The sequence below is a fragment of the Lissotriton vulgaris genome, chromosome 6 (assembly GCF_964263255.1).
Source record: "Lissotriton vulgaris chromosome 6, aLisVul1.2, whole genome shotgun sequence".
Taxonomy (NCBI): Eukaryota; Metazoa; Chordata; class Amphibia; order Caudata; family Salamandridae; genus Lissotriton; species Lissotriton vulgaris.
In genome coordinates, this window is record NC_141694.1 from 1450500944 (window position 1) to 1450525321 (window position 24378).

Here is a 24378-nt window from a genome sequence, read left to right on the forward strand (position 1 = left end):
ATGGATTGGCTTCACCAAGGTGATGTTGGTAGTTATGGCCCATCTGAGATGGTCAGGTATTCCATTTGCCCATACCTGGATGACTGCCTGCTCAAGGACGAGTTTCCGGAGTTTGTGTTGCACCATCTACAGTCAACAACAACTGTTATTTCACCTGGGCTTTTCAAGAAACAGACACAAATCTCTTCTGGAGCCTTCCCAACAGCTCGTGTTCATAGGGTCATTCCTGGATACTACATTTCTTTGTGCCTTTCTCCCTCCTCAGAGGAGAGGCCATGAAATTCAGAAGATGATTATATCCTTCATGGATGTCTCAAGAGTTCCGGTCCTAATGATCTTGCATCTGCAAGGCCTGCTGGCTTCCTGCATCTTCCTGGTTGAGGGTTGGCATATACGTGGTGCTGCTGCAGGCAGTGGCTTCAACACAGGGGATATCTGTTGGACACCATTGTAGTGTCATGGGACACTGCACTGTGTGTGGGTTGGTGGGAGAATGAGGTGCACCTTCCCAGAGGGTTGCCCTTCAGTCACTCTCCAACCGTGGTCACAGTACTAACTGAAGCCTCTATTCTAGGGTGGAAGACCAGCCTTGAGGATCTGGAGATCAGAATCTCTGGTCTCCGGAGAAGCATGTGCTCCATATCAACCTGCTAGAGGTGTGAATTATTCAGCTGGCACTCAAAGCCTTCCATCCGTCCGAGATGGGTCTGTTCAGATCTTGATGGACAGTACAACTGATGTTTGTTCATGTGCCACAAGGGGGAGTAGGGCCTCAAATCCTGTGTTTTGATGTGTTGAGGGTGTGGACTTTTGCACTTAGTCATGGGATTTGGTTAACAACCATTCCCCTGGTGGGTTCTCGGAGTAGCAGAGTCAAAAGCATGAGCACGTATTACCTTGCCATTCACAAGTGGCATCTTCCTTTGGAGGTAGTCCTGGGCATCTTCACCAAGTGGTGTACGCCTCAGGTGGACATTTTTGTCTCCTCAGAAGATGCTCTGTGCCAGCAATTCTATGCCCTCCACTATCCGTTAAGGGAGGGGGATGTGTTTCGGTTGAGGTTGGACTTTAATCTTCATTGCACGATTCCCCCACTACTAAGTTCTTAAGAAGATTCACCAGACCTGCTGAAAATGGTCTGGTATGTAGACCATCTGTTCTTCTCCCTGTGTCCCCATTTCAATGGCTATCCAGGGCAGACCTCTCTCCCAGTCGGAGGAGATTGTGCTGCACCCCAATCTTCGAGAACTCCACCTTCATGCCTGGAGATTGAGTGGGACATCTACGCTTCCTTTAGCTGACAGCAGAGGTGGTGGACGTCATCCAGTGCACTTGTTTCCTCTTCACAAAATCTGTTTATTCCGGCAGATAAAACCATTCTATTTCATGCAGCACATACAACAATGTGGGCTATTTATGAGCCAAACTATCAGAGGTCCTCCAGTTTGTACTCTCTCTAGCTAAGAGTGTGTAATGTGGCCAATCTAAAAAGTTATTTGGATGTTTTGTCGGCATACATCTGTCTCGCAAAGCAGCCTTCCCTGTTCAAGTCTCCTATTGTGATACAGGGTTTTGTTTTGTGGGAGGGGGGGAGGGGGGGAGGGGGGTTGGTGGCCATCACTTCGGCAAGGTGGGTCATTGAGCTGCAGGCACTGTGTGCCGAGCTGCCGTTTATTACCTTTTTCAATGGAAGGCAGTTAAAAAAGCCACTGCACATAGCGAGAAAATCTACGAAGTAAGCGAATCAGTTGGTCATCAACTCGCCATACGTATGAGGCAAGAAACATCTCAGAACTTCATACGTGAAATATCAGATCCAGTGGACGGCTTAATCTCAGAAAGTAACAAAATTAGAGAGGCATTTTGGCACTTCTATAGCACTTTATACAAAGAGGAAGGAGGTGCCGATATAGACAGTATAAGAGAATACTTAAATCAAGGAACACCCAGCAGACTCGCCGAAGAAGATCGAGATGATCTAGAGAAGATACCAGTTCTGGAAGAAATCCTAGAGACAGTGAAAACTTTACCTAGAGGAAAAGCAACTGGCCTAGACTCGATCCCCCTAGAGTTCTATATCACCTTCTTAGATCAAATCAAAGGGATTCTCTTGGAAGTATGTGTGCACATATTTAACGGGGGATTACCACCAAGATCATGGTCAAAAGCGAAAATAGTAGTATTCCTGAAGAAAGATAAACCTCCTAATCAGATGGGCTCTTATCGCCCTATCACTTTAATTAATGTGGATTCAAAAATATATTCCAAGTTAATAGCGAATCGTATGGCACCACTAATCCACAAACTTGTCTCACACTCCCAGCATGGGTTTATACCTGGAAGAGGAACCACAGATCATATCCATAGAGTGATCACCCTCTTTGACAGCACAGAGGTGACAGGAGACCCAATGGCGCTTATTCTTTTAGACGCTGAAAAAGCCTTTGATCGGGTCTCCTGGTCATTTCTGTGGCTGGCAATGGGTCACCTGGGATTTGAACAAGGATTCATTCAGGCAGTACAAAAACTATATACCAGCCCTAAAGCAGTAGTGATGATAAATGGGAATCTATCTAAAGAATTAACAATATCAAGGGGAACTCGACAGGGATGCCCATGCTCTCCATTACTGTTTGCCATCTACATTGATCCCTTTATTCGCAGTTTGGAATCTAATGCCAGTATTATCCCTATTCGGACCCAAGGCTATATAACAAAAACTCTTGCATATGCTGATGACATAGCCATAGTAACATCAGATCCAGTATTAGCCCTACCTATAATCGAAACCGAGGACAAAAACTTTGGTAATATGGCCGGCTACATTCTCAATCAAAGTAAAACCCAAGTAGTCTTAAATGATAAATGCATCATGATAGATCCTCGAGTGACAATAAAGGCGACCTACTTAGGGGTATGTATCTCCTCCAACCTCGATAAATTGGTTGCATTAAATTTGAGCCCTCTGCTAGATAAAATGCAGAAAGATCTTCATCGTTTAAATAACCTACACTTATCTTTGATTGGCCGTGTGAACGCCTTAAAAATGGTATACTTCCCTAAACTGCTTTATATGTTCAGAGCAATCAATCTGGAAATCTCTGAATATTGGTTCAAATTGATGGAGCGTACTTTCTCAAGTTTTATTTGGTCCTATTCACAACCACGTAGAGCCTATAAGCTCTTGACTCTTCCTAGAGAAAATGGAGGCTTAGCCCTCCCTAACCTCAAATTATATTATTGGGCTTGTATGCTCTCATATAATCATGAACTCTTTTTTTTATTAGATAATAATGAGATAATCTTAGGGGAAGACCTACCATCAATCCATCAGCTGGTATTAGGTAATGGGAGCAAGGGTTATCTGTGGCGATTTCTTTATGATAGCTATCACAAAAAGGTCCGCCTAAAGACCTTACTCGGAGGGTTTAAAGCGTGGAAAGCTGTGAGGAAATTATTGGGCATCGGACGACTCTCGCTTTATTCTCCACTAAGCAATAATCCAGCTCTACCTGAAATCTTTAGTGGAGCCTGCATTAAGAGATGGACCATGACTGGAATTACACACTTTGGATGTCTTTTCGTAAATGAGGGGTTACACTCGTTTGAAACCTTGAGGGAAACATATCATTTGGAATGGAGGGACTTTTTTAAATATCTACAAATTAGAGATTTTTTAACCCAAAGAATTAGAGAAAATACCTCGTTTAATAAAATACCGACAGCAGAAACATTAATAAAACCAAAAAAATTTACGATTGGTGAGATGTATTCTCACTTGGTATCCCTTCTTCCGGACAATCTCGAGAAGGCATTTCAGAAGTGGCAGGGAAAATTAACAATGACTATGGAAGAATTCAATCATGCCTATGATTTATCCCAAACCATCCTTATGTCAACCAAATTGCAAACACAATTTTATAAAACATGCTTTTTCTTGTATTATACCCCAGATAGAATCGCTAAATGGGGAAGTGGGAGGGGTACATGCTGCTTTAGATGTACATTATCTGAGGCGGATAGCATACACGTATTTTCTTCCTGTGTAAATTTATCCCCATTAAAACTGAGTATTGAACAGTTTTTAACTGAGATTCTAAAAACCAGAATAATCCTCTCTAATGAAATGATTTTGCTTGGAGTAACCAATCTCAATGAATCATCACTTGGACATGAACTAATATTTATTGACATGGCGGTTCTAAGAATATGTATTGCTTCTGCCTGGCTAGACCCTAACCCACCATCCTTTCAACAATGGTTTTCTAGATTGCTAGCTATATTTAATTTGGAAATGGCTATATATAAAAGAACAGGCAGAAGGAGGGTCAGGGGATTGAAAATTTGGAATCCTTTGATTGAGTGGTCCCAATCTCAAAGTAATTCTCTGTAACATAAAGCCATATTCTGCGGGATTTAAATACCACAAAAACTTAAATGGTTAAAGATGCATATTATTTGAAATCTAAAATTATCTAGATGTTATGTGTATCTCCTCAAAAAGAAGGGAAATGTTTTCTTGGTTGTTTGATTAATTTACTTAGCCATTATTGTACAATGTACGAATTCTCTAATTTTTCTGTGTTTATATGTGAAATATTCTTTGCCGAACCTGTATGACCTGGGGGGAGGGGGGGGGGGTAATATACACTGGAAAAAACTCAATAAAGATAACTTAAAAAAAAAAAGGAAGGCTAGTGTTGCGAACCAGGACTCCTTCCCTCCCAAAAGTTCTTATTTCTTTCTATCTCGGTCCATCCATTACTTTACAATCCTTCTATTCCCCACTTCAACCCACACAGGAGGCGGATTGGCAGCAGCTCCTGGAACCTAGGCTTGCATTACCTTTCATTTCCACTCTACTTCAGGTATCAGATTGCATGACCTAATCTTAGTCTGTTACTTCGGCAGTAGAAAAGGAAACACATACAGAAATTTACATTGTCCAGCTACATTATTCCTTTGTTTCAAAATGTGCTACACACTTGCCAAGAAGGAGCCACCTGGAGAAATCAAAGCTCACTGTCCCAGAGCCAAGTCTTCGTCTTCTGCACTCGCAAGAGGCAAATCTGTAAGATGTCTGCGTAGGCATTCCTACACTGTTTCGCAAAACATTACTGCTTGGATTCTGAGATGCATAGGGACAGGACTTTGCCAGTTCTTTGCTACAAGACTTCCTTATGTAACCTGTGGTTTGCCTTCTTCTAGGGAGTGTACTACCTAGTAATCTATTTAACACACGAGAAACTTGCAAGTTGAAGAAAAAGTTACTTACCTTCAATCAGTATTTTTTTGGTAGCTACTCTATCTACCTGCAGATTCCTCCCCACTCCCACCCACCTCTGTCTGATAGTTGTAAGTTCAGGGATTGTTCAATAAGGTATCAGAAGTGTATCTAATCAAGGTTTCTGTATCTGCTTGTGTGAAAGGCTTGAAAAAAATAGGCAGAAATTGATGTTGCCCAGAGGTGGTCTCTATATGGCTTCAGACGTCAATACTAAGCCAGCGCCCAATTCCCAGGTCATAGAGTTGTGAAGTTTTCCGGGTCCAGCCTGAAGCCTGTGAGGAGGAGGAAAGAGACAGAGAACCAGGTGAGTAATCTGCAGTTAGAATTATCCATCAGAAACTCCCTAAACACCAGGGACATTTGTTTTTTGCTTTTTATCAACAAACACCTGATTAATGGGTTCGTCTCTGACAAGCAAAAGAGAATGCATACCTATTCGGCATTCAAATGAGCTGAAAATGCATCCACTGCACCGACAGATGCACTTAACTCAGCAATCCCTGAGAGAGAACGGAGGGATTTCCCCCTCCTTCTTCCTGGGGGGGTGTTTGGGAGGGAATTAACGGCCCACTGAGCCCTAACTGAGTTCCAGGATTGTCATGCTTCATAGTGGATATGCCAAAGGTTAAAAATGTATGAATTGTTATGTGGGACCTTCAGTAGGCAAATTAGGTAGCGTCAAATATACATCATACTGCAACTATCAGTTGAAAATAGGCATGTTGTCAGAGCTTTCTGGGCTATAAAGGATCCTGGATGGTCACAAGATGTTTTAGAGGAGCACCCATTGGAGCTAGGCCACTGCCCTTTGGGGATATTTAGGCATGCTACTGCAAATGGGGAAACCTCCTTTACAACGCAACTTTTACCACGCAGTGCCTTTATGATGCAACTATTACAACGCATGTCATTACAACGCATAGCGCTGGGGGCGCTCTAGGATAGGGACTAGATTTAATTTACTATCCAACACCTTCCCTACTATCCACGGGGACTGGAGTTGGAATAGTAAATTAAACTATTCACAATCCAGCACCCCTAAGCACTATGCGTTGTAAAGGCATGCGTTGTAAAAACTGCGTTGTTAAGGCATGCGTGGTAAAAGCATGCGTTGTAATGTCATACATCCCTGCAAATGTGGTGTCAAGAGGCATATATGTGTTGAATTGGCCACCAGAAAGATCATTACTAAAGGTAAGTACATTTTTCTTTCTGCTCACGATGTAGGAACAATTCCTTTTTTTTTTCTTTCCATGACCGTCTTACCTACATCATTCCTGGGAATGAAAAATTGGGGATGGTATCCCACCTTGAATACGGCAGAACTACTTCTACTGTGACTGGGTGGTCCTTTTGTTGACAGACCAATGAATTATTAGTTTTGGCTGGTGACTCTTCAAGCCGAAGTCCTGTGATTTCCCCCACCCCTAAATGGGGTAAGGGAATATAGTGAGGTGGGTGGGTGGGGCATCTGCTTTTTTTGGCAGATGCCTGATCCCACTCGAACTACCCCTCTAATTGTGCTGTAACAATCATAGTCCGCCCTTAAATGGCAATATTTTTTATATAAACCCTTAAAACCAATCTAGCTTTAACTTACTTTAACATGACTTTTCCGAGATGTACACGATGTGCCTCATACTAAATGCTGAAGTAGGGTAAAACATGCTAAACATATCTTACTTTCCCTATTACAGTTTGAGGAAGAGGAATGTGACATTGAGGCATGTGGCACCGAGATTCTGCTCCCTCAGAAGGTCTCCAACATATGCGTATCTACTCAGGGAATATCAAAGCATTGGATGGTTCCTGTGGAGAGATCGGAAGAAAAATGTCTTGACATTGTGAACAGTGAGGCTAGCAAAGGTAAATACTTGTACCATTACATTTTTGGGTAATGTGATAGAACTTTGAAGAAAAGTGTGATGTACTAAGTAGTAAATATTAAACGTACCTTTACGATAAATGTTATATCCACCACACTATTTGCACAATTCATCAACAGCCCAGGTCAGAGGTACCTTCCATTGACAATGAACCGCATTATGGAAGCAGGCTGCCTCTTGGTGGTAATATCATTGAGGAGAGTAACTCACCAACCAAGGTTTGTGAGAAAAAGATCTGAGTACAATGTTTTCCCACATACCTGCCTTTTTTTTAATGCTTATTTTCTGTCTTGGTCGCTTGATATGGGGGGTAGGGATCGCCCCAATTAAAAAGCCTATGTGGTACCATCGTACCTCAGCCCCAAAGCATAGTGGGTCTAGGGTAGATCTCACTTCCCTTGCTAGCACCTCCCACATTTAGTACAGCAACAGACTGGTCAAAATGTGGCCAGTGTCTTTCCTTTCGTGTTCCTGTGTATGTAATGCTGGAATGGCATTGTATCAAGTGATGATGGGGTCATGCCTTAGCTCCCTCTCAACTGGCTGTCACTGGCAGAGACTCTCGAAGGCTGGTTACCCCACCACCTGTAGTCTCCACCAGTCACGGCTGAGCATCCTGCTTTGTGGCAAAAGCTTCCACCTGGCTCTTCGCTGCGTATTATTGAGTAAGGCTACAGTATCCAAATTGAGGGGTTAGAAATATTTTTCTTGGCACCATTTCTTACGGTGAACCCCACACAAGCTGGAGATGAAGAAGTGGGAATGTGGCCATCCTTTTGTTTTCCACTGGGCAAAAGTCACCCCTCAACTTGAACTCTCCGTTCCATATTTAAAAGATACCTGCAGTCAGCTAAGAGCCATCTTCATAATTATTATTTCAAAACCATTGGCATACTGTTCACAATCAACAATTACTAAAGGTATTAAACACAAAATGTCCTGTTTGGAAAGTGCCACTAAGTTTGTTCTCTGATGCAGCTTCATTGAAATGCTGCCACCATATAGGCACAGGGCTGACCAGTCAAGCGATACTAACTCCTCAAGGCTACAGGCATTAAGGCCAATTGATGTTTTCCTCAATCTTCATCACACCGAATGTTAATGTACTGAGCACCAGATCTGCAGTTTTTGTAAGTCTGTTGGACTTATGGTAGGTGGCAGCCAGTTCTACGTTCAGGTCCCCAAAACATTTTACCAGTATCCTTGTTAAAGAGTAGGAATAACAGACCTTCCTAATAAAATCGGTTGCATCCCTAAAAACTTCATGCCTCACTTTGACCCTGTTGTGTGTGTGTTTGTCTGTGAGTGCATGTGCACATGAGGGCATCTTACAAAGGTGTGGATACCACTGACAAAGTAGGAATTAAGTAATAGGTGCACAGAATGATAGCTTTCCTTTAATGTTGTCATTATCTTTTGTGTGGACCTGATTCCCTCCATACTCCTGTACACGTCATCTTGGCTAGGGGATGACATTGATGTTTTTGATAAGCCCAAGAACTCTGAGCATCAACAGTACCAGATTGTCCATGGCCCTGCATTTTCTTTTTCTTTTTTTGTGAATCTGTTTATTGGTTTTTCACACGAGAAATCAAAGAAAAACAGTACTGTATGCAGAGGAATACCATGAATGTTCCGTAGGAGTCAGGGGTGATTTTAATCTGTAGGACATTGTAATTCAGATACAGGAAGTGAGAATAACAATTGTGTATTATAGTGCGATACGGGCGAGGACAATAGTGTAAATACGCATTTACATTACATGTGGGCACACACAGTGCAAGGTTATTATGTAACAGATACTGAAAAGGGGGAATGGGGTAGAACAAAATGAGGACAAAGCAAGAATAAAATAGGGTCAACTGTAATTGATATGCCGCCAGGGTGCCCCCGCTCAAACTCTCCCCGCATGTGCACTGTCCACTTTTAGCAGATATTTGTCACGTGTGCCAAATGTGTAATTGCTGCCTGCTTGTGGGAGAAGTCATTAATGAAGGTTCACCCTGACTCTGTAGGGATGGATGAGCACCCCCGATTTATGCCGCCACAATGGTTGGCTCCTCCTCTATGGATGTACCCGACCAATCCATGCCATTGTTCCTCTGCAGGTCCGATAATATTGCGTCCCAGCTGGCAGCTAGTGGGAGTTTGCGGAGGCCCAGCAAATCTTCTCTGTGCAGGGCAATGCTCTCTGCTTTAGCCCAGTAAATTGCAACGCCACACTATAGCATGAAGGGGCACAGGAGAGTTCCATCTCCTGGTGATTAGCTGGTAAGCACTTGCCATACCCAGATCCAGACAGCGAGATGTAACCTTGTGTCTTTTACCTCTTCTGAAGAGATGCAAAATATAGGTTTCCCAATGAAAGGGAATGCCGTGTTTAGTTCAGGGGGCAAGGACGTCGGCTTTTGTTCCACAGTCCCAGTTGAGAGCGGGACAGTGCCACTGCATATGTAAGAGGTCCGCGTCAAACAATTGACACAGAGGACTGTGGCAGTGTCTGTGCAATGGAAATATTCATTAACTTTAGCTGGGATAAGAGACGCTCTATGCAAGATAACAAATTGGATCTGGCGAAAGCGCTGATTGCGAGGTATTCGCGCGGAGCTCTCCAGGGTTACTGCCCACTCAGATTCTGTGAAAAGATGTTCGAAGTCACCCTCCCAAGGAAACTTCAATGCTTCCAGTGTGGGCGCCGTGGTCCCTGTATTTTGAAGAGCATCGCCTAGTCATGAAGATAGCTGGCCTAGAGTAGGGCGTGCTATCAACAAATTGACAATGTGGTGACTAATACCAGCTAGCATAGGGTTGGCTGAGAGTCCTTGACCAAAAGTAGCATATCATTTTGTTGGTTCAAACTTCCTCCCAGTGCCTCCAGTGTAGGACAGTGCTGACCCTCTTGAACCAGGAAGTTGTTCTTTATTTGGACTTAAAGAGGAACGTCTGAAAAAAAGGATCTTAGCAGGGAGTAAGACTCAGCATGTTGGTGTTTCTCCTCAAGTAGAAGACTAAGCTTAGGATCCAGTCAAACCTTGCTTTTGCGACCTGTCCTGAAAAGTAAACAGAACTCTGTTATATTGAGGAGCAGGTTCTTGGTCAGTAAGAATGAATTATTAAGATGGACTGAAACTTACTTGGGCATTTGCTCATGGATGCGAGACCCCTGGGAGTCAAAAGAACATTGTAGCCCAGCTAGCCAGGGCTGGCTCAAGGATGTGTGCAACATCAAGGTGGCTGAAGACTTCCAAATAGCAGTCCAGAACTATGAGTGTGTTTTGCCTGCATTGTGCTAATCTGTCTCTGTTGGAGCTTTCATCGCTCCATATCCAGCCTCAGAGGGAAACAGCATTTTTACTGTAGCCCTAATGCTTAGATTGATATGCCTCAGGCTAAAATGAATCCTCCCAATTCCCGTACGTCAGGACCACTTCTGTAGCCTGCACTGTTCAAGAAATGGCATGGTTTGAGTTCACAATTGGATTGCTAGAAATGCAACTCTGGCGGGTTTTGTACCCATGGGGATAGCACTTTGGCTACTCATGTAAATTTAGTGCCAGTAGCCTCTGTGAAAAGGTTGATTGAAGATAATTGGGATAGGTAGTAGACTCTCCTGGCCTCTGTGGAGTGTTCCAGACCCTAAGCACCAGTGGCCCTGTTAACCCAGATATAATTACTTTTTTAATCCAGTCAACTGGCTTTCTGAATCTGTTCCTTTGACTTGGGTGGGATTCCCTGTACATCTTGGTTCTTGGTTTTTCAAGCGACATTAGTATTGGTAATTCTGACAGAGTTTATGCCACCTGAAACTTATGGAGCCATCTGATCTGGTACCCAGTTCTCCAACTTGGACACAGTTAAGACTTTTTACATTGCAACAGTCTTTCTTGTGCTGTTGGCGTTGATTTGTAGCAAGAAGTTATCAAAATGTGCTGGTGCCTGGCAATGTAAGTGGCCTGTGCGATAACAAGTGCATCCTGTTATGGGCCCTCACTGGACAATGTTGACCTAAGAAAGGCCTTGCATCCCCAAGCTTGTTGCAGGAGCTGGACTGGTGCCCCCCGAGAAGTTTACCACTATCCTGTTTATTGTTTTTGGGGATGCATTGGTCGTGCTAGAGATTTCACATTTCTCGCTATCATGTTGATTGTATCTGAGGAAGAATTGCCATTACTAGCTGATGGATGTTGTGGGTGCATTGCCATGTGTTTAATTTTCACATCTTTTGTTCCGTGCAATTACAAAAGGGTAATTAAATGCATATGTTTCATCTGTGTACTGTTTTACAGTCCATGATGGAGAAGGATTGATTAATATGGTTTGGCCAGACGTTTTGTGAGCTTTGATCTTAGCTTGAGCTTACTCACAGAGAACAAAGTAGGAATTAAGTAATGATTTTGGAGAGAGAGAGAGAGCGAGAAGTCCATCGCAAATGTTTGCCTGGAGCACCTCTAATTCATCCCCAAAGAAGGTAGTGCTGCGCATATTTGACTTTGTCTTGACTGGCCATCTTTGAATTAGAATTTCTTCCATGGCTTCTTGAAGAATGTGTTTGTCAATGAGGCAATCTACATGATCTCTAAAGCAGCTATCACCTATATGGGTAAATTGACTTTGCTTTTGAAAACCTTCACCATGTTCTCGCGCTGAAAGGGCCTCCCCATTGCCTGTTGGGACTGGCAGCACTGTTTGAGATGGTCTACTGCAGAAATTCCTGTATATTCTACTGAACGTACTATGCGAAATTCCAAATAGGTTCTTTTAAAGAATAGATAAATCACTAAGGCTTTTATGAATTAAAAAACCCACTGTATAGCAATAACTACCCTGCGGAAGAGCACATATTAGGGTGGCATAGTGTAGGATGCTGGCTCTTTATATGATATTGCCACTAGGTGGTAATACCGTGCACAGAGTCGGGTTCCCCAAAAGTGTACAGGCCTCAATGCACCCAAAGTGCTCTAGTAGTGGTAGTGTGGGCAAGCAGCCTTAGGCCTTACACAGAGGAGTATCAGATAATTATTGCACAGCAGCGATCAATAATGGACACACGACTCCAGGAGATCTAGACCAATTTAAAAAAATTATTCTTTATTTGAAGAACAATCTTTGCAATAAGGTAAGTACAATTTTTATTAAATACTTTTCACTTTGAAAAATCGGCATTTAGAAACTTTTCAGCACAGTTCAATGTTACCCTATGGGGGAAACAGTTTTGCAGTTATTCAGGCAAGTACACAATTTTCAGTTCCAGTCTTCGGAGCCAAAGGTCAGTAGTGGGCAAGGATCAGGTAAGTACCAACACTTCACCAGCAGCAGTACAGGGACGGCCGGTGTAGAGGTTAAAATCAAGTTCACCCAAATGCGTTTCTATGGAGACCGGGGGGTCCTTTGAGCCACGCTGCTTGCAGTTAAGTGGAACCGTTGCCAGGACCAAGCTGTGGGTGTTAGGGCCATCACAGGGGGAGACACAAAGAAGCACCAAACATACATCACTAGCGGCACAGGAACGGCCGGGTGAAGGGTGCAAACACAGCGGCAGGCACCCAATGCAATCTCTACTTTTTGGAACCCGACTGCGGGCATCGAACCGGAGAGTCCAGGCAGAACACCAGTGACAGCATAGCGAAGTTGAGGTGTTTGGGGGGATCACAGGGGCACCGCTGGTTGAGCTCCCCAAAGCCCAGGGGCTGTGGTTGTGGGGGTGGCTCTAGATATCGGAAATATTATTACCAGGCTGGTTGTGTTGAGGAGGACACTTCAGATTCACTCTGCAGGCACTGTTGTGGGGGTCAGCAGAGGTCGGCCAGCGCTGGATTCGGAGTCCAGGTCGCTGGGGAGACTTCACTGGGCAGTTGGACCAGTCAGACTTGGGCTGAGGGCATTGGGTGCAGAGTGAGCAGGAGTCGTGAATCTGCCTGGATCCGGAGTCTTTGTTGTTTTTTTCTTCTGGACAGGAACGCTGTCCACCGGAAATTTGAGTCTTTGTTGAAGGCAGCAGTCCTCCCAGGGATTTCAGAAGTCGCTGACTGCAAGACGGGGCACACGTTCGTCGAAGCTGGAGACAGGCGGTAGGGCTGGGAACAAGTCAGTTGTCGTCTTCAGGCTTCTGCTGCAGGGGTTTCTTTCATCTTCGGTCATCACAGATCCAGTTTCCAGGCTGGAGGAGCCACCTAAATACAAAATTTCAGGGCATTTTAGGGGAGTAGCTGGTAGGGCCAATGTGCACCTTATCTGTGGTGACTACATCCTCCATTATGCCAACCTTCTGTGGGAGGGGTGCATATACCTAGCCCTGAATGGAGGGCCCCCCCTATCTTCAAGATGGTGGGGACTGAAAGATGGGCTTCACCTTGCCTCCCCAACCTTAGGGGTAGAGTTGACAGAGGTGGGGACACCTCCTATTCGTCTAAGTTTTTCCACTGGTTTTCCCACGCAAAGTGGGTGTGTAAGCCAGGGGCTGCCATCTGCTGCTAGCAGCAGAGGCTGGGGGTCGCATTACGAAGGCGGCAGGCCTTTAATGCTTCCTTCTTTGAGCACTGGCCCATCCTGGGGCAAGAGATGTGACACCTCTGCCAGGATGTGCATTGTTTCTGGTCCCAGAGAGGAGGGGTTCTCCACCCAGGGTTTCTGAAACATGTCTTGTGGTGGCTGCCTGCCTACAGCCAGCCAAAGACCACACCAGGGTTGGTAGGTTTTCAGGGGACACCTCCGAGGTGCCATCTGGGTACATAGTACAATAGATTCCACACTGGTAACAGTGTGGATTTATTAAGGGGAGTCATTTGGTACCAAACACTCCTGTGTTCAGTTAAGCCATTGTGGTGCTGTTGACCTCTAGTTGTCGAGTTTCCAGCCCATGTACTCTCAATGGTTTCCCTGGTACTTACAATATTAAGGAATTGACCCCAATAGTGTAGTGGCATATCTGCTCCTAGCAGATATGCCCTTACTTGAGGTACAGTGCACACTGCCTTAGGGCTGTGAGGCCTTCGGGCAGTGCTGGTTGACATGGCACCCAGGCAGGGTGCCCTGTCAACTTTGTTGATTGCTCCCTCCCAGGGGCATGCAAGCTGCAAGGGCAGTGGAATTGTCCCAGTGAGGGGGTCCCAGGAGACCCTCTTCAGCTCCAAGGACCTAGGTACCGAGGGTACCATCTACTTGGGACTTATGGGGGCAGAATTACCAATTGGGGATTAGTTTTTTAGAGAATAAGCACTGCACAGGGGACCTGACTGGCAGAGACCCTGTGCACTACAATTGAAACCACATCAAAACCAGGCAAAAGTGGGGCGCTAACCTTGCAAAAAGAGGCACCTTCTCACACATAGCATTGCCCGACATTAGGAATTGCCAAGAAGCAGCCTGTTAGTGATGATTCAAGAATTGGCCTTCGGCCCCCCCAAACGGAACCTGCTCTAAGAATTGACAAACTCACCTTTGACAGGAATATATAGAAGAATGCAGGAACAAGCCTTACCACCAGCTAAACAAATTAAAGAACATGGTTGTAAGAGGCAGGATTGAAAGAGACTAACCCCCAGGACTCTGCTATGGGTTGTCAACCAGATACAAAATGAACGACCTGGAGGGGTCAAGAGCTGTGTACACAGAACGTGTCTCTACCTTGCGAGAGACATGGACAGGGAGAGGAAAGATCCCATTGATGGGCCAGATGTACGACAATTTTAGTCATCTCAAACAGAGAATTTCGCCATTTGCGACCGCTAACGAGATGTTTGCAATGTACTGACCCTATTTTGCGAGTCGATAACCTATTATCGATCCTCAAAATAGGGTTTGTGAGTCGGATTTGGAAGAGGTGTTTCAAGGACGTCACTTCCTAATAGCGAGTTGCAGGGACATGTATAAATGTTTTGCGACCGGAATGTGGTCGCAAAACATTACGATTTTACCGACTCCGTGAAGGAGGTGGTAAACCATTAACAAACAGGTTGTGGTCCCTAAGGAACCCCTTTTCCTTGGCGAATTTGTGCGCCAACATTTTATTAAGAGCAGGCAGTGGTCCCTCGGACTACTGCCTTTCCTTAAAATATTAGAAGGAAACTTCATTTTTCTTTTTTTCCTTTAAGGAAAATGGGCTGCATTTTTTCAAAACAAAATGCTTTATTTGAAAAGCAATTGCAGAACTGGTAGTCTACTGACCACAGCAGAGCACCATTCCTGTGATTACAGGCCATTCCCAATGACTCGCAAATTGTGACCAGCTTCATGAATATTGATGAAGCATGTCGATTTGCTACCCCGTTGGGAATTGCTAACTGTGTATGAGAGACATAAGAACATTTCATTTTGCGAATTCCCCAAGTACGAGTCGCAAAAAATATCAATTAGAGACTTGCAAAATGAAATGGTCATACATCGGGCCTTATTCAACTTAAAGCGAAGTACTTGATGGATGACTCTCAGGCATTAAATATATGCCAGTGAGAAAAGCCTTACGCTTGACAACGTAGGAGAAACTTGAGGACATGGAAGAGACACTGCTAGAAATTAAACTAATGGAACTAACATGACAAAAAGCGGTGCCCATACATATGCCACCCTCTTGATCAATATGCAGAAAGATTTAGGGGAGCTGGAAGATATAGGGGACCTGGAAGATATACCATGAAAGGAGGCCCTATTAAACCACCATAAAGTATGTCTAAGGGTCAGCTTCAGTATGCCGTATTAGACTTCAAATTATGATGTTTGGTAGAGCAGTAATGACACACGCCTTTGCGACTGTGAGCTGCAGAGGACTTTAATCCACATACTATTGCCCTACCCATATTTGGATATTCTGGTCAGAAATACAGAGGGAAATTGGATAGTACTGGGACATCCATTTAAACAAAAAGCAGATACTGCAGTTTTGGTGCCTGGAAGGGACTGGGTCTCACGAACAGGCAAGATACCAGAAACTATTTGTCAAACAGGGTTTCGCAGTTGTAAAATGCAACATTGCTGAAAATATTGGGGCAGCTCAGAGCACCCCACAATCACAAAGTGGCACATGATTTTGAACTAGTTTATGACAATGGAAAGCTCAGTATATACATGGCGTCAGTGTCCCCGAAAGTCTGAAAAAAGTATGGTGTGATTGGATGGCACGATATGGGCTATGTGAGGAAACAAGCCAGCACTGAGGCAGACTACATATCAGCAGACACTGGCAGAGGTCAATTGGAGTATAGAGAAGACCAAGTACTAATAGTGCATGGGCAATACTTGCCGTTGATTAAAAAGATTGGTAAATTTGTGCGTAGGCTGGAGGAATTTCCGATTTTTTTTGTTCGTTTAACTTAATGAAAATTCACTCATTTATCAGTAGAAAAACATTACTTACAAGTACACAGACCGAAGCATTAAGTACTCACTCATGCTTTCTACAAAAGATGGTTTCTCCATTTCCTAAACTTAAGTTGAGCTGCCAAAGTTTTTTTTAGAACTCCACAAGACATAGCAGAAATATTATTATGGACACTTGATGTTAAAAGAACACTCAGCTCGATCAAGCTGCTGATGGGCATCAACATCAGTGCAAAGTCATTTCAAAGCCAGGCTGTTATGTCTTACTGTAAAATCTATAAATGTGTTCTATTTAAAAAAAAAAAATCAAGATCTTACAAATACTATATTAGACTTTCTCATGGGCCGCAACAGCTCTCTGAAAGTCCCATACATAAAGTCTAAAAATGAAGTCCCAAAAATCATATGAAATCCCACCTGTATCGGAATTACCACATGTCCAAATGACCTAGAGATTACCCAGTTTAGGCCCTATTATAACATAGTTCCATCCTCGATATTGTGTCCACGGATTGTTAAAAGGCTGTATGACCTTATTGTGCAGGTGCATTATCTGAAAAAGATAAGATTTTCTCAGTCTACTTAACAGAGATTCGTGAATTGGTTTTATTCTGAAGTGCTGTATATTTGTTCTACTGATGGTCTATTGTTTTCTTGTGCAGGTCACTCCGGGTTTAAAATTAATGTAATTAAAAATAAATAAAGCAAACACAAAAACGTTTGATATTTGTTGTGTGAATAGGAATGCATGCTTCTGTGCCTTTATCTTGAAACCCAGCACGTTTTCGCTAGAAATCTGGGATCTTAACATAAATGCTCTAATGGTTCATGAACAACATTTGTTTTTTTAACACCTATTGTAGTCATCAACTATGCACATATTTTGTTTGTTCATTACCAACAGTAATATATAATTCTGAAACCTCAGAGGTGTCAATGAATGTATCTTTGATGCACAATGCACCTTTGTACTCAGTATTAAATGGTCATCCTGTTTCTTTTATCCTAGATAAATCATACCAGCTAGCAATGATCTTGGTCTTCTCCATTGTTGCTGTCATATTGACCATTTTGGCAGTGTTGTTTGTTCTCAAGGTACTACAGGAAAGGAATATCAGCTTACCCAAGTCTTTGGTAAGTTTGTCTTCTCTTTATTGAACTATATATATATTTATTAAGTTACTACAGTGGGCTATGACCTGTGGATACTAACATTTGCAGTGGTGGTAAATCATTTCAAGCAAAATGTGCATGATGCCTTTTGAATCGGCTTGTCGTGCTATTGGAATGTAACTCAGGTTAATAAAGTGAAACTGATGTTAAATACATGGTTTTCTACATAAATCTAGGAATTGTAAGGGACCTGAAATCTTTGATTGATGCTAAATTTACCTCTTTAGCCTGAAAGGATCGATAGTCTTGCTGTGTTGCTTTTAATTTTAAATCCTGCATTTTCTTTCTCACATTATCATGGGTATTGCTGCAGTAAGTTTACCTAGATTAGATTACAGAAGCAATTTCGATTTTAAGCGGCCTGCCTTACTGAAAAACTACTAAGCCCTCCTTCATATTTTTTACTAAATCCCAATTCAGCTGACCAAATTGAGATTTACTTAATGTGGGTTGTGGTTGGCTCTTTGTTTGCACTTGGTGTGCAACGTCCCTGGGATGACCTAATTGCAGAGTCTGTGATTAACTTTCGTGTAGGTTTCTGAGTAATGGACGTCTCCTTGATTTAGTGGTCCTGCGAAGTCATCAGAAGTTTACTTGAAAGTGGAAAAGACAACAGAAAGCTCAACTTAATTCACATTTGTTTTGACAGCCTCTTTAATAGGGTATATTATTTTTGGAGTCATTTTGTCTTAAGAGTCTTAGATCTGCTTCAGCTTTGTACTGGTTGGTTCTCTATTGTCTAAGTCCAGGTCCAGAACATGTGCTTAGATACCATCTAGAGCTAATCTTTGTATAACTGGTTCAGTAACATCAGGAAAAAGCACAAATACTGGAAATCATTATGAGGTACAGAGTAAGTCAATGAAAGGCGAGACCCTTAAGCCTAAAGAACCCAGAGTACATTTATATGGTTCATATGCTGCCCATACAGTAAGCACATAATTTGTGTGATGCAGCAGCTGAACCACACAAGACACTTCTTGAATTGTTCTGACACTGAAGAACATAGCTAGGAGGTCCTCTGTACCTTTGGCTCCTTCAGTTTCTGAGGCAGGGTTGGTGATGCTTAGTGTTTAGAGTACTTTTTCAAGTCTTTGGTGCGGCCTCTCTTGAACTGATCAGGAGGACCTCTCGAGTGTTGATAGAAGGGTAATTTTCCCTTCAATTTAGTTAAGGGGTTGGGGGAAACCCTCTGTGATATCCTTAATTGACTCCACTTCGGGTCCCAGGAGCTCTACTCTTAGAGGAAAGAATATTTGACAGAATTATCTGTCTCTGCACTACATTTGGTTTCAGACCAAGGACATTACTCAACCCTCTGCACTCCTGTCTCCAAAGGCACGTTTGCACTATCCTAAGCCAGCCTTCATCCCTCCATTGTCTCTGGCCTCCATTTTTCCACAGGTCATGGTGACGCGATTAAGCATACTTACGCTCTCCTTCATTACTATTGTTCCTGCAACTGTTCAGTCCATGCCTGCGTTGATACCAGTACTCCTGGTACAAAATACTGCAACTATCAACTAAACTAAAGGACTTGGATATTTTTCCTGACCCTAATTCTACAAGTCTGTAGGATGTTAAAGAGGATGGTCTCATACCATGATTTCGCACTAGAATGTTGAATGATATAATGCTTTGGATGAAACCTTGCCCTCAAGCACCTTACATAAATCTGTGCTCTCCATGCAACCCGATTTTAACTGGACAAGTTTACCCATTCTTTATTTACAATTGTGGCAGCCATATGAAAAAGATATGGAAGGATAGCTCTTAAGAAGACTGTCCTGCTGTTTCTCATTTTGCGTCACAGTCAAATAGACAAAACAGTCCAAGCAATTATTTTGAGGGCGACTCATTTTCATTTTGGTTAATGCAAATCAGTTTGTCATTATAGAACATATGGCAAAGCTGATGATGCAGTGGTCAAAACAGCATCTTGCAGTGCATTAGTACCGAGAAGTTGCTGATGAGTGCTCGCCCACTGGTTGGCCCAGGATTGCAATATCATAGTGTCATCTCCTTTTTCATTTTTACCATGTAACCTGTGATGTCCAGGACTACATATTACACAGAGAATACCATTTTGTTGCAACTCTGGGCTGTACGAGTGTTTGAAGCTTGTGGTCTGCGTGCCATATAAACTTTGTGGAGCAGAAGACACTTTTCTGACTTTGATTTTTTATTTTTGCCCTTTTGTGGGCGGACACATTTATTTTGCTGTACTACAACATTACAGTACTGTTCTGTTCTTGCAATCAAGTGGATTCCCATTCACATCTGTTGTGTCCTTGTTTTATCATGAAGATTTAATTGTAGACTCTTATGATTTCAGCTTTACAAAGGCCTCTGACACCGAGGCACTCCTCAGCAGCCTGGCCCTGGTCTTGCTTGAAGGGGAGAAACACAGTTTAGTGGTAGCCTGTTATTGCCTGTTATTATTAACTTAGTGCACAGGCATAAAGAGATACCGGAGTATCCATACTTGCATAATTCATATTTGTTGTTTATTTTTAGAAAGCATTGTACGTAGCAAAGTGACATTTAATCATTAGTACATTTATAATTCATCTCCCCAATAAAAATAATAATAATAAAAATAATAATAAAGGGGTTTATAAAGCGCATGGTGACGCCCTCCCGGCGTGTCCCCGCGCTGTGGAGAGAGAGTCAGATGATAGTGAGAGGCTGGAAACTAAAGGGAATACAGGTAGGTCTTTAAAAGTTTCCTAAATTTAGTTTCAGTGTCCGCTAGCCTAATATTTGTTGGAAGAGAGTTCCATTTGTTGGCTGCCAACACACGAAAGGAACGGCCTCCCATTCTGGCTTTTTTTATCCGGGGGATTTTGACTAACATAATAACAATAACATACATAATAAACAAACATAATTTTATATAAAGTTCTTATTTACATATCTGCTTTAATCAATTGCAAAGTAATTAAATAGTACATAAAACGAAATATCTGAATTAGTATGGACCAGCTTAGGTAACATTACATTTATAACCAAAAGAATTTCATTCTGGTTTCCTATATGGATCTCTAAAACCTTCCCAATTATTTCTAAAATTTGGACTTGCACCAAAACAAGCTGCATGTGTAAGAGTAAATCTTGATTTGATGTGTGTGCTAAACATTATGAACAATTTTACACTTAAACGAAAATTCTACACTATTTGTAATAGTTTTTCTGTGCCTTGTAAACTAGGCCCTGACTCCATTTTTGTTTCCAAAGCAGCCATGTATTCATTTCTTATACTGACATTGCACACTAAAATGTGCACTGATGCTTTGTGATGGCATGCTGTTCTTGGTGAGCCTCAAACGAAGTTCACTGTAACTATATATACACATACCTACATAAAATGTCATTTGTTAAAAGCAGGTGCAACAAGCGTATAAATGGAAATAATGGAATGGGTTGAAAAATCAGACTTCTAAAGGCCACAGAGAAAAAAGTGCAGCTTGGTAGAAGTATAGCAGCAGTACCTAGATTCTGCCCCCTGCCGACACGTACCCAGTGCTCTGGCAGACCACGGCTGAAGGCTGAGGGTCGGTTATGTGGATAAAAGGTGGAGTAGGCTTTCTCTGTCCTTGATCGCCAACTTTGCAGCACGATTGGCTAGAGTTTAAAAGCCAGGCCGGGTAAGCAGCAGCCTCATGCGCTCTGCGTCCTTTAGGTTGTGAAGCTGGAGCAGGAAGCTTCCAGGGTTCTTGGTCTCAGCATACCTGCCCACCAGGTGGTCAAGCTGACACTGCTAGGGTTAGTGCATCAGGTCGGACCAGCCCTCCACAGCCTGCAGGATGGGCAAATGGATGTCTCAGTTGAGTCCCATAAAGAGTAGTTCTTGTGTCCAAGCTGCAGGCTCTGCTGTTGAAGTAAATGTCCCCGGAAAGTAGGAGATCTGCAGTTTTGTGAGCGTGAGAAACGGTGCCTCATCTCAACCCCAGAAAGAAGGGTCTCGGAATGCTTGGGACTGTTATTGCAGACTTATTGCCATGGACAACGCTGAATTAGCTCCAACAAGCAATGTGGGAGGTGGACAGAATGGGGGCACCAAAAGGAATGTACTTGGATGGTGGGATGGACAAGAAACTTAGGGGAGGGTGGGGAAAGCAAGACCTTGTGGCGGAAGGTTGGAAGGGGAATGCAGCAAGATGACAGGACGCGATAATCAATGAAAGGCAAGAAACTAAGTGACCGTGAAGCCAACCAATGGTAAATAATGTGCAGGCTAAAATCCTCTCTATAGAGTTGTTTTTTTTGCCGGGGTTGAAAAGAAAAGCTAATTTTAAGCAACATTGCATGTCTTGTAGGAGGCAGCGGGCATGCACAGTTGTATCCCACAAGGGTATTAAAAAGCCCCTCACTCTTTAGTCAAATACTAATGAAAGAGTTGGTGATTCTGAAACCGCCCTGTAACTCTGTGTTGGTGCAGCACATAGACGACCTGATGGTCACATGCAAAACAAAAGAAGATTGCAAGCTGGATACAGTTGTGCTCTTGAAACATCTTGCTGATAATGGTCACAAAGTGTCCCACACAAAAATTCAGTACAGTAAAAAAGATGTTATTCCTTTGGGCCAACACCTTGAAAAGGGGGTGAGAAACGTGTCTAAAGAATGCATTTCTGCAATCCTGAGTGTGAATTCTGCAAGCACATAGTGAAAATTTAGGATGCTTTTGGGAATAGTTGGCTACTGTAGACCGTGGATTTCAAGACATTACTGAAGCTTACAGCAATGCGTCTGATCCGGTGCCATCCGATGAAGAATGCATGACTGCCTTCCCAGAGTTCAGAGACAAACTGTAGTACACCCTCTCTAAGAATGCTAAATATTGAAAAGGATTTTTATTTATTCTATCATGAAAAAGAAGGATGTGCGTTTTTGATACAGACACCAAAGCATGGTGAGGTAGAGCTGCCGGTCACTTACGCCTCTGCTACATTAAACCTAGTAGCCACCTGGCTGTCTGAAATCAGTAACAGCGGTCTGTCTGGAATTCAGCAGAGTGAAGCGATTGTAATGGGTTACACACTTATGTTAGTTCCTCACTTGAGAATTTACCTGTGAACTCCGCATTTGACAGTCGTCTTACTAAGTATGAGCAAGTCATTTTGGCAGCGAACAGTATTTCAGTCAGAAGGTACAATACCCTGAATCCTGCAACGCTTTTGCCAATTGCAGACCGAGGTAGTGATGACGAAGGTTGTAACCATGATTGAATTGATGAAACCAAATTGTGTCCCAAGGCAATACCATATATTCAAGATGTTCCACTTGAACAAGTTTGTGAGATTTTGTTTGTGGACGCGTCCTGCCTGCGAGACTTGCATGGTACACTGAGAGCAGCGTACGCATTCTGAACAATGTCAAATAATGTGGCAGCATCATACTTGTGTGATGTCACTTCAGCACTAGTTAAAGAATGAATTGCAGCTTAACTGATGGATTGCGTGTTTCAGTTTACACTGACCGATGCATAGTCCATTATGTTGGCCATTTGTGGCCACAAAGGAGCTTTTATGACTTGTTCCACTATCCGAAATGAAACATTACACTGACCGATGCATAGTCCATTATGTTGGCCATTTGTGTCCACCAAGGAGCTTTTATGACTTGCTCCACTCTCCGAAATGAAACATACATTTTACATCTGTGATAAGCGATAAAGAAGTCTAAACCATTTTCAGTTGTTAAGTATGCAGAACACAAGTCAAGGAATAGTGTAGTTGCACTCGGAAACAGCTAATAAGAGTTGGTAGCTAAATATTCTCCTCTAGAGTTTATTTATTAACTCAGATGAGCAAAAGCAATGTGAAAATGATAGTGCAAAAGGAAATATAGGCAATGTTTTATTTTAATTTTAGTCCAAACATTAAAATAATTAAATGAGCTTCACGAGGGGCACCAGAAGATGAGAAAAAAATATGGAAAATGACTAGTTGTATCAAAACCCAGAATGACAGATGAGTAACATCTGATAAGGAATATATTTTGATTGATGCAATGTTGTTCCCCATGAATAGGTTGATTCATGGCCGAACTCCTGTAGGTGGAGGTGGTTGTTTAGCAAGTATTGGTAGACCCCCAATTTAGGTTAGTTGTTGAAAATCTATTCCAGCACTGTTACTTGCCAACAGAACAATCCAGGAAGGACTTGTGACACCGAGCAACATAGGAAACTCCAACGGTCCTTTCACTGGGATTTACTAGGGTTTGGTAGAGACATCAGTCCACAATGGTCTTGGGTACATTCTGGTGATTGCTTGTTTTCCTTCTTTCCATTTTCATTCTCTGTGGTGTGCGCAATCCATTTGGGGAAATACCAAGTAGTGTTATTAAATAATACAACCTATATCTTAATCACAGCTCAGTTTTTCTACACCGAAGCATGTCCCAAAAGCCTGTTGTCTCCACTTGAGCAAAAGAGGAAGGTAAAATGAACAGGCCATGTGAACTTGTGCGGTCGAAGTTAGAAGGACTAAGGATATTGTTATTTCAATTAGCCTTGAACATGCACCTTACAGCCCTTTAAAATAAACTACAAATCCTTACCTAATATGTTGCTACACAAAGGTCACCTGTTTGGTTACATTTTTGTTACAAGCTCTGTTACAGTGGTGAATGGATTTCTGTAAAGGCCATAATAGCATGTTATAGAGTGATGAAGAGATGGAGTCACTATTTTTATGTCCTTACTCCACCAGAGCA

At 42.8% G+C, this 24378-nt stretch overlaps 1 protein-coding gene across 1 annotated transcript in view; it reads left to right on the forward strand.

Annotated features, from left to right (window-relative positions):
• Positions 1 to 24378, forward strand: part of IFNGR1 (interferon gamma receptor 1) — a 176070-nt gene that overhangs the window by 147859 nt on the left and 3833 nt on the right. Inside the window, exons 5-6 of the mRNA XM_086927580.1 lie at positions 6985 to 7153; positions 17495 to 17619. Of these exons, the coding sequence (XP_086783706.1) occupies positions 6985 to 7153; positions 17495 to 17619 (294 nt within the window). The remainder of the gene's footprint in view (positions 1 to 6984; positions 7154 to 17494; positions 17620 to 24378) is intronic.